We start from the raw sequence: 11,279 nt of genomic DNA on the forward strand, positions 1-11,279 counted from the left end.
TTGTGTACTACTTAATATTCCTTAAACTAGAGAAAGTAAAAGCAAAGGGAGTACTTGAAGGCAAAGACATGGCAGGGAAAACATCTTGAATGTTCCTCCTGTGCGATGTGGGAAGTCAGTGTCCAGGACCACCACGTGTGTAGGACAGGTCTCCAGGGGCAGCTACTCGAAATCAGCGATCAGGATCTGGAGCTGCGACTGGAGCACTGTGGATAAAATCTTTATGGATAACATGTGCAGTGAGGTGGTCACATCTGTAAGATGTGCATGCTCCAATAACCTCTACTGTCAGTTCAGATTTTATAAAGGACAAACTTACATGGACACAGGCTCAACCAGAAACATGTTTATTAACAAAACACTCCCAATGCCCTAATGCAACATCTGAAAAGTAGTTTAATGATGCCGCACAACACTTAAAACTACAGCTTGTTAATAAAATCCTCCACTGAAAAACCACAGGAAAAACCTCACATTTCTACCCAAATTTTAACCAGTTCAACTCAAACCCCCTCAGGATTTAGTTGCTATCTTAATCTATCCTTGAAACTCAGCACCACTATTCCTCGGATCTGGCTGATACTCGGTTGGTCCTTCTGGTGTGAGCTGTATCAGATTGATCCTTCCTGACTCTCCTTGGTGACTGTAGTGTCACACACGACGGTCTTGGCCTTTTTATTTCAAAACTTTATTGAAAATATCAAAACATATTTTCTGGAGACATTCTGTTTGGACGGTCGGTGCTTAGCACCTTTTTAGGGTCTCTTTAGCCTGGTCGAGACAAATCCATTCATCACAATGGTGTTTCCATGACCAAAACAATGGAGCTCATTCAGGTGAGATGTCATAGACTCATAGAGGTTTACAGCATGGAAACATGCCCTTCGGCCCAACTTGTCCAAGCCGCCCAGTTTTTACCACTAAGCTAGTCCCAATTACTCGCATTTGGCCCATAGCCCTTTTTATCCACCTTACCCATATAACTGTCTAAATGCTTTTTAAAAGACAAAATTGTACCTGCCTCTACTACTGCCCCTGGCAGCTCATTCCAGACACTTACCACCCTGTGTGGAAAAAAAATGCCTTTGTGGACCCTTTTGTATCTCTCCCCTCTCACCATAAACATATGCCCTCTAGTTTTAGACCACCCGACCTTTGGGGAAAGTGTTGACTATCTACCTCATCTGTGCCTCTCATTGTTTTATAGACCTCTATAAGATCACCCCTAAGCCTCCTATAATCCAGGGAAAAAAGTCCCAGTCTATCCAGTCTCTCTTTACAACTCAACCATCAAGTCCCGGTATCATTTTCCTAAATATTTTCTGCACTCTTTCTAGTTTAATAATATGCTTTCTATAATAGGATGACCAGAACTGTACACAGTATTCCAAGTGTGGCCGAACTAATGTCTTGTACAACTTCAACAAGACGTCCCAACTCCTATTTTTTATGTTTTTATATATTTTCAGATTGAATCAATTTGAACCCCAATACATAAACATCAAAATGTTCCATGTATGATTTGGTGTGTGATTTATAAGGAATCTTGCAGGTGGTTCCCATGTATCTGCTTAGCACCTTTTTAGTCCCTTTAACCTAGTCCAGGCAAATCCATTCATCACAATGTTGTTTCCACGACCAAAACAATGGAGTCTATTCAGGTGAGATGTCATAGAGGTTTCCATGCAGTTCTTGGTCGAGATCATTGGATTGGGAGGTGCTATAGAAGAATGGTTATTTTTCAGCTAACTGTTCTGGTGGGGGAGGGGTGGGGGGCAGGGGAGGTTAAAGATCGATCTAGTGCTCTTTGATTAATATTTCTTGGAAGATTGAAACGGTCACCAAACAGCTTTCTCACAAATCTATGATTAAAATTAATTAACTTTTGAGAGTAAGGCACAGAATAGTAATACATAAAACATTGTGATGGTTATATACCAAAAATTCAAACTGATTCCATCTGAAAATACATAAGAAATAGGAGCAGGAGCAGACTATTTAGCCCCTTGAATCTGCTCTGCTAATTCTGTAGGATCATAGCTGATCTGCTCTTGGCCTCACTCCACTTTCTGGAATGTTCCCCCAAACCATTTGCACATTATAATTCACAAATCTGTCTGTCTAGCCTTGAATTTATTCAATGACTCAGCCTCCAGTTTTCTGGGATAGAAAATTCAAATTAATAATAACAATAATAATAATCTTTTATTGTCACAAGTATGAAGTTACTGTGAAAAGCCCCGAGTCGCCACATTCCAGCACCTGTTCGGGTAAATTGGTACGAGAATTGAACCCGCGCTGCTGGCCTTGTTCTGCATTACAATCCAGCTGTCTAGCCCACTGAGCTAAACCAGCCAAAACACTTACAAGTCACTGAGAGAAGCAATTCCTCATCTCTGCATTCAATGGGTGACCTATTTTAGGAAAGTAGCTGCCTAGTCTAGATTCCCCCACAAGATGAAATATTCTCTCAACATTAAGTTTGTCAATTCCGCTCAGATTCTGACTTGTTTCAATAAAATTATCTCTTATCCTTCCAGACTCTGAAGAGTCATAATCAACTCAAACTTCCTCATAAGAGAACCCTTTCATCTCTGGCTCCCATGTTGATGTGTATGTGATAAAGTCCATTTCTCCTCAGCTGTTGTCCGTGTGGTTTGTTTGTCTGTCATCTGATCAGCTCTGATGGTCTCTCAGTTTCTTTAATTGGATTGTCTGATGGTCGTTGTTTTGTGCCTTTGAAATGATAATATCCCGGCTTTGCACAGAATCGACTTGATCTCGGTGTCAACATGCTTTGTACATTAACCCCTGACAGTACAGCCTGCCTCTGTGTGTTGAGGTTTGGCCTGTTTGTTTGCCGTGTTTATGTCCATGAAGCTTTCTGGGTTATATATTTACTAAGAGTCCAGTTGGAGGGGATTACAATCCTACAAATTCCCTTTTATTTACAATTTACTCAGAGATAGTCCATGATCACATGAAAATGATCACACTTGAACAAAAACCTTTGTTCTTTCCAGTCCGGTCCAATTTTGTCTGTCCCTACACACACATTGCACATATAATCTTTAAAATGTTCAGGTCTTCACTTCCAAATTATATCTCTGCAAATGAAGTAACATCCATTGTAATCACTTTGGAGCAGATAGAAGTGGCTTGAGAAAGATGCCATGAAGTGGTTTGTGGTCAGACTCTACCATCACTTTTTCTTTCCCAAACAGGTACTGGTTGAAATACTCACAAAGACAATAACAAGGCACTCTTTCTCAATCTGTGCATATCATTGTTCAGTTTTTGTTAATGCTCTGGGTACAAACACAACTGGTTGTTCTTGCTGCATGAGGGTTGCTTCAAGTCCTGTTTCATTGGCATCTCACTGCAGGGTAACTTCATCATTGGCACCATAGTACCTCAGCACTAGCTTTGTCGTCATAGTTATTTGATGTGAGTGAAAGCTGCTTCTTGCTCTGTATCCCAACATCACTGAACATCCTTTGCAGGAAGCTTGAGTGGAGATTCACATTCTGATGATAGATTGACCAGAACATGGTTAGGTGGTTCCCGTATGGGTTCACTGATGTTCCGGAGGTTCAAAACTTGTGTGAAGGTTTTATTACTGAACTCAGACTAATAGGGTTTCTCTTCCTGTATGTATTTATGGATCAGGAGATACATTGACTGTCTAAAAGTTTTGTCGCACACCTCAAACCTGTACGGTTTCTCACCAGTGAGAATCTTCTGGTGCTTCAGAAAATCTCAAGAATTAGTGAAAACTCTCCCAGGAACATCACATCAGAAAATGTTTACACTGTGATATCTCTGCTGTCCCAGAAGAGTTGAAAACATAATCGAAGCATTATCACAACCTTACATTTAAACGGTTGCTCCCCTGTGTGGATCCTCAGATGGAACAGGAAGGTTGATGGCCTTAAAGTGTTTTTCTGACCACCTTGCATGTGAATATTTTCTCCCCGTGAAAATGTTGGTGTTCATGGAGACTTGATGCAGAGAATGGTTCATCACACACCTCACACTTGAATAGTTTCTCCCTCGTGTGAATGCCTTGGTGTCTGTGGAGGGTTGATGAAGTTGTGAATGATTTATCACACACCTCACACTTGAACGGTTTTTCTCCTGTGTGAGTGCGTTGGTGTAAGAGGAGGTCAGATGACGATGAGAATGATTTGTCACACACCTCACACTTGAACGGTTTCTGCCCTGTGTGAATGTTCTGGTGCCTGTAGAGGTTTGATGACTGAGAGAATGATTTTTCACACACCTCACACTTGAATGGTCTCTCCCCAGTGTGAATGTGTTGGTGTGCTCGGAGGTTCCCTGATTCAGAGAATGATTTGTCACACACCTCGCATTTAAATGGTTTCTCCCCTGTATGAATGCGTTGATGCACGAGGAGACTTGATGACAGCATGAATGATTTGTCACATACCTCGCAAATGAATGGTTTCTCCCCTGTGTGAATGCGTTGATGCACGAGGAGGCTCGATGATAGCATGAACGATTTGCCACACATATCACACATGAATGGTTTCTCCCCTGTGTGAATACGTTGGTGTGTGCGGAGGTTCGATGAATCTGTGAACGATTTCTCGCACACTTCGCATGTGAATGGTCTTTCCCCGGTGTGAATGCGTTGGTGTTTGTGGAGAGTCGACGACTCTGAGAATGATTTGTCACAGGTTTTGCATGTGAACGGTTTTTCCCCTGTGTGAACGCGTTGGTGTTTGCGGAGAGTCGATAAATCTGAGAATGACTTGTCACATGTTTCACAAGCGAATGGTCTCTCCCCTGTGTGAATACGTTGGTGAATATGGAGACTTGATGACAACAAAAAGGATTTGTCACACATTTGGCATGTGAATGGTTTTACTCCTGTGTGAATGCGTTGGTGTTTGCGGAGGTTCGATGAAGTTGTAAACGATTTGTCACATACCTCGCACGCGAATGCTTTTTCACCTGTGTGAACAGGCTGGTGTTTGTGGAGACTTGATAAATGTGAGAATGATTTGTCACACACTTTGCATGTGAATGGTTTCTCCCCTGTGTGAATGCGTTGATGCAGGTGGAGAGTTGATGCCAACAAGAAAGATTTGCTGCACACTTGACATGTGAATGTTTTTACCCCTGTGTGAGTGCGTTGGTGTGTGCGGAGGTTTGATGGATTTGTAAATGATTTGTTGCACACCTCACAAGTGAATGGTTTTTCCCCTGTGTGAGTACGTTGGTGTGTGCGAAGGTTCGATGACTGTGAGAATGATTTGTTACACACCTCACATGTGAATGGTTTCTTCCCTGTATGAATGCGTTGGTGTTTGCGGAGGTTCGATAAATTTGTGAATGATTTGTCGCACAGCTCACATGTAAATGGTTTTTCCCCTGTGTGAACGGGCTGGTGATTCACCAGGCCTGATAACTGTGCAAAACCCTTGTTACACACCTCACATTTGAATGGCTTCTCCCCAGTGTGGCTGCGTCGGTGAATCATGAGCTTCCTTTGGTGTGTGAAGGCTCGGTCACAGATCTCACACTTGAATTGTTTCCCTTCCATGAAGCTAGTGTTAATGGTTGTAGAACAGATGCACGTTTTAGTGTTAGGAGACCTTATGAGCCTGTGCAGCCCTCCTCACGCACCTCACACTTGAACAATCTGTCATCTGTCGGAATAAGTCAATGGTTCGCGAAACTTGATTGACGCTCTCACCACACTTGAAGCCCACTCACACTTCTTCACAGCCTCACCCTAACCAATCACCCACAGCTGAACCTTCGGAAAGGCTGGTTCTGATGGAAGGTTCCACACCACTGACCAGTTTCAGATCTGATGATATGCCAAAGCTCCCTTGACCCGACCGATTTCCAGATGATGGTTTCACTGCCCAACCTTCTCTGTGTTGAGCAATGCTATGAAGGGACTGGATATCTTCCCACAGTTGCTCCTTGAGTGATGGTCAGGATCTATCTGCAGTGTCTATCCTCTCTGTATTCTATGATGCAGTACGAGGCAATCCTTCTGTAAAACAGGAAAGGAAACAATTTCCAGTTTTTAAAATTTATAATTTGATAAGATGTGGGTCTCGCTGGCTAGGCTAACATAGACAATAGGGGACAAAGAAATGGCTGTGCAACTGAAGACATACTCTTTGGTTCTGTCTTCACAAATGAGGACACAAATCAGATACCAGAAATGTCGGGGATGCAGGGTTTAGTGAGAGGAAGGAACTGAAGGAGCTCAATATTAGTAGGGAAATGGTATTGGGGAAATTGATGTGATTGAAAGCTGATAAATCCCCAGGGACATAATGTAGAATCTATATCCCAGAGTACTTAAGCAAGTGGCTCTAGAAATAGTGGATGCATTGGTGGTCATCTTCCAAGATTTTACAGACTCTGGAACAGTCTCTGCAGACTGGAGGATAGCTAATGTAATCCAACTATTTAAAAAGGTAGGTAGAGAGAAAACAGAATTATAGATCAGTAAGCCTGATGTCGGTAGTGGGGAGAATTTTCGAATCAAAGGTTTATCGCAGAGAACGTAGAAAACTGTAGTAGGATCGGACAGAGTCAGCATGGATTTATGAAGGGGAAATCATGCTTGTCAAATCTACTGGAATTCTTCGAGGATGTAATTGGTAGAGTTAATGAAAGGGAGCCAGTGGATGTGGTTTATTTGGACTTTATTAAGGCTTTTGACAAAATCCCACATAAGAGATTAGCGTGTAAAATTAAAGCGCATGGGATTAGGGGAAGATTAGGGAAATTGGATAGAAAACCTGTTGGCAGACAGGAAACAAAGAGTTGGAATTAAGTGGTCTTTTTCCAAATTGGCCAGCAGTGATGAGTGGGGTACTGCAGGGATCAGTGCTATGACCCCAGCTATTCACAATATATATTAATGATTTAGATGAGGCAACAAAATGTAATATCTCCAAATTTGCAGATGACGCAAAGTTGGGTGGGAGGGTGAGCTGTGAGGAGGATGCAGAGATCCTTCAGTGTTATTTGGACAAGTTGAGTCAGTGGGCAAATCAATGGCAGATGCAGTATAATTTGGATAAATGCGAGGTTATCCACCTTGGTAGCAAAAATGGGAAGGCAAACTATTATCTGAATGGCCATAAAATAGGAGAGGGGAATGTGCAACAATACCTGGGTGTCCTCATACACTAGTTGCTGAAGGTAAGCATGCAGGTACAGCAGGTGGAAAGAAGGCAAATGGTATGCTGGCCTTCATTACGAGAGGATTCGAACACAGAAGCAGAGATGTCTTTCTGCAATTAGACAGGCCTTGGTGAGGCCACATCTGGAATATTGTGTGCAGTTTTGGTCTCCTTATCTGAGGAAGGATGCTCTTGCTATAGTGAGGGAGCAGTGAAGGTCCACCAGACTGATTCCTGGTATGGCAGGATGGACATTTGGGAAGAGATTAAGTCGGTTTGGACTGCATTCGCTGGAGTTCAGAAGAATGAGGGGAATCTCATAGAAACCTAAAAAATTCTAACAGGACAAGACAGGGTAGATGCAAGAAGGATGTTTACGATGGTGGGGGTGTCCAGAATCAGGGGTCACAGTCAGAGGGCAGACCATTTAGGAAAGAGATGAGGAGAAATGTCTTCACTCAGAGAGTGGTGAGCCGTTAAAATGTGTTACCACAGGAAGTGGTTGGGGCCAAAACATTATGTTTTCAAGAAGCAGTTAGAAAAAGCACTTGGGGCGTTATGGATCAAATTATATCGGGGGAAGGTGGGATTAGGCTATTGAGTTGGATGATCAGCCATGATCATAATGAAAGGTGGAGCTGCCGCGAAGTGCCAAATGGCATCCTCCTGCTCCTATTTCCTATGTTTCATTACCTTAAGATGAGCCACTTTCTTGAACCACTGAACTCCATGGGGTACAGGTACACCCACGATGATGTTAGGGTGGGAGTTGACACAATAACAGTGAAGAAACATCGATAAAGTTCCAAGTCAGGATGGTATGAGGCTTGGAGGGGAATTTGCAGGTGGGTCTGTTACCATGCATTCAGTGCCTTTGTCCTTCCAGATGGTAGAGGTCGTGGATTTGAAAGAAACTGTTGAATGAACCTTGGTGAGTTGCTGTAGTGCATCTTGTAGATTGTGCACAATGCTGTCACTGTGCACTGCTAGTGGAGGGTGGAGTGAATGTTGAAGGTAGATGCGGTGCCAATCAAGCGGGCTTTGTCCTGGATGGTGTTGGGCTTTGTGACTTTGTGGAGCTGCACTGATTCACGTACGTAGAGAATATTCCATCACATTCCTGTCAGGCAAGTAGTAGATAGCTTTCGGGAGTGGAGGTGAGTTACTCACCGCAGAATTCCCAGCTTCTGACCAGTTCTTGGAGCTACCATATTTATTTTGCTCTTCCAGTTCAGTTTCTCGTCAATGGTAACTCCCAGGATGTTGATGGTGGGAATTCTGCAATCCGACAACCAATGGATCAGATCTAAGCTCTGCAGTTCCGCCACATCTAGTTGTCAATGGTGGTTGGTAATTAAACAACAATCAGACAAATGTCTCCACCCCCAATGATGGAGGAGATCAACAAATCGGTGCAGAAGAAGCATTTGCAATAATCTTCACCCAGGAGGGCCAAGAAGATGATCCAATTTTGCCTCCTCCTGAGGTCTCCAGCATCACAGATGCCAGTCTTCAGCCAATTTTATTACCAAGAAACATTTGAAGACAACTGGATACAGCAATATGGGCCCTGACAACATTCTGGCAAAAGTACTGGAAACCTGAGCTCCAAAACTCAGTGGCTGAATCTGTTTGAAATTCATGCAATTTAACACAGTGGTAGTGTCACGCAACATGATCCTCAAGGTGAAAACAGGACTTTGCCTTCACAAGGACTGTGTGGTAGTTACTGCCAATACTGACATGGACAATATATTAGTTTCAGGTAGATTGATGAAAATGTGGTCGTGTAGCCTTTCCCTCTTGTTGCTTCCCTCATCACCTGCCCCAGACCAGTAGCTATGTCCTTTAGGACTCACTCAGTCGGTTAGTATTGGTGCTGAGTCCCCTGTCAGTGATGGAGAATGAGGTTTTCACCCAGAGTATATTCTGTGTCCTGGACATCATCCAATTGGTCAACTGGTATTCAACATGGAGGAAGTACTGATTGATCAGCTGAGGGGCGTGGGAGGGGAGGGGAAGGTTATGGGGGAGGGGAGAGGAAGGTTGTGACCAGCAGGAGGGTTCCTTGGCCATGTTTAACCTGATAAGACCATAAGCCATAGGAGCAGAATTAGGCCACAGCCCATCGAGTCTGCTCCGCCATTCAATCATGGCTGATATTTTTCTCATCCTCATTCTCCTGCCTTTTCCCCATAACCCCTGATCCCTTTATGAATCAAGAACCTATCTAACTCTGTTTTAAAGACACTCAAGTGATTTGGCTTCCACAGCCTTCTGCGGCAAAGAGTTCCACAGATTCCGCACAATCTGGCTGAAGAAATTCCTCCTCATCTCAGTTTTAAAGGATCTTCCTTCAGTCTGAGGCTGTGCCCTCTGGTCCTAGTTTTTCCTACTGGTGGAAACTTCTCTCCACATGCACTCTATCCAAGCCTCGCAGTATCCTGTAAGTTTCAATAAGATCCCCCTCATCCTTCTGAACTCTGAGTACGGACCCAGAGTCCTTAACCGTTCCTCATACGCCAAGATCTTCATTCCAGGGATCATTCTTGTGAACCTCCTCTGGAACATGAAACTTCATAGGTTCTGAGTCAATGTTGTGCACTCCCAGCATAACTCACTCTGACTGTATTCTGCTGTGCCTGTGACCTCTGGTGGGTCTGTCCTGCTGGTGGGATGGGGCATTCCCAGTCAGGGTGATGGTGGTGTCTGGGGTATTATTCAGTGAATGTGAGGCAGTAGCTTGATCAGTCTGTGGGATAGCTCTCCCAATTTTGGCACAAGCCCCCTAGGAGGACTCTGCAGGGTCGACAGGGCTGGGTTTACCATTGTCGTTTTCCAGTGCATAGGTTGATGTCTAATGTGATTTCATTGCACTGTGAATAGTCATTAAACAATTGAGTGGATTGCTGAATTAATTTCAGAGTGTATTTAAGAGTCAACCACATTACTGTGGGTTTGCATTCATATGTAGACCAGATCAGGTAAGGATGGCAGATTTCCTTCTCCAAAGGACATTAATGAACCAGAGGGTTGTTTTGACAATTGACAATGATTGCATGGCCATTATTACTGAGACTAGCTTTTAAATCCAGATTATAAATTGAATTTAAATTCCACCACCTGCTGTGAGGTGATCTGAATCCAAGTCCCCAGAGCATTAGCCCGAGTACCTGGTAATATTGGTCCAGTGAATGTGCCACTGCCACCTCCCAGTTAGAGACTGTTCCACAGTGAGTGCTAGTCTGCCATTCCGCTGTGTCAGGCATCAGATACAAGTCCATTCTTTATCCTCACTTGACTGTCCAGCAGGGACACTGGATGGTGACTGGGAGCAGACAACGTGGCTACTTTCTATCCTCCACCCAGAACCCCATCTTCCCAGGCACCATGAGGGAAATGGAAAAGACAGCTGGGCGAGTGTAAAACATGCTATCAATTCTCTATGCGCTCGAGTTGTGCCAGCGAAGTCCAGTGAGCATGTGTTTAACATAAAAACGCTCAGGAGAGGTGTTAATTCAATGGAGATTTTGAAATTTCATCTCTTGTTTTCACAAATTATTTGAAGAAAACACACTGGCCAGGAAGTGCCGGAAGCTAAGGAAAATACTGCTTCAGCGTAGCTGATTGAAGGGTTCTGGTTGATCCTGGGAAATTAGACACACTGCACTCACTCAGACGGCACATCCCAAATTCAGCTCTCAGACACAGCACTGCACTATTGAATCCAAGCTCAGGCTTCTGGGAAAGGCCGGGAACTTCAGGTAAAATCTTTGAAGACATTTAAAGACATTTCAATAAATGTGTCTTTGCGCCTCCCAGATAATGACACCTCACCTTCTCATATTCAGCAATGATCCATCAACAAAACTCAGCCTGTAAATCAGAAGGGAAATGCTTCCAATAAACACCCTCAATATCCAACACACAGCCAATCAAACAGCTCAGCACAAAGCACCGAGTAAACAGGTCTCTGAGCTGGAACTTCTCACACAGCATAAGGGGCATTTCCACACCTGACTGCCCACAGGATAGTCAGACTGCCTGAACATTAGTGTGGATATTGTGCAATGTAATTCTTCTAAATTCTGCTCCTTCACT

At 43.6% G+C, this 11,279-nt stretch overlaps 1 protein-coding gene across 1 annotated transcript; it reads right to left on the bottom strand.

Annotated features, from left to right (window-relative positions):
- Window positions 1–331: 331 nt before the first annotated feature.
- Window positions 332–11,270, bottom strand: LOC140390151 (uncharacterized). Its single transcript, XM_072475094.1, has 2 exons — window positions 7,872–11,270; window positions 332–6,031 (listed from the first exon to the last, which is right to left on the bottom strand). The coding sequence occupies exon 2, from the start codon at window positions 5,567–5,569 to the stop codon at window positions 3,932–3,934; it is 1,638 nt and encodes a 545-aa protein (XP_072331195.1). The 5' UTR covers window positions 5,570–6,031; window positions 7,872–11,270; the 3' UTR covers window positions 332–3,931.
- Between the last annotated feature and the right edge of the window lie 9 nt (window positions 11,271–11,279).

Source organism: Scyliorhinus torazame, chromosome 14, assembly GCF_047496885.1.
Source record: "Scyliorhinus torazame isolate Kashiwa2021f chromosome 14, sScyTor2.1, whole genome shotgun sequence".
In the NCBI taxonomy this organism is placed as follows: Eukaryota; Metazoa; Chordata; class Chondrichthyes; order Carcharhiniformes; family Scyliorhinidae; genus Scyliorhinus; species Scyliorhinus torazame.

Excerpts from the sequence above, each read along its gene's own strand:
- LOC140390151 (XM_072475094.1), bottom strand. The coding sequence starts at position 5,569 with ATGGAAGGGAAACAATTCAAGTGTGAGATCTGTGACCGAGCCTTCACA.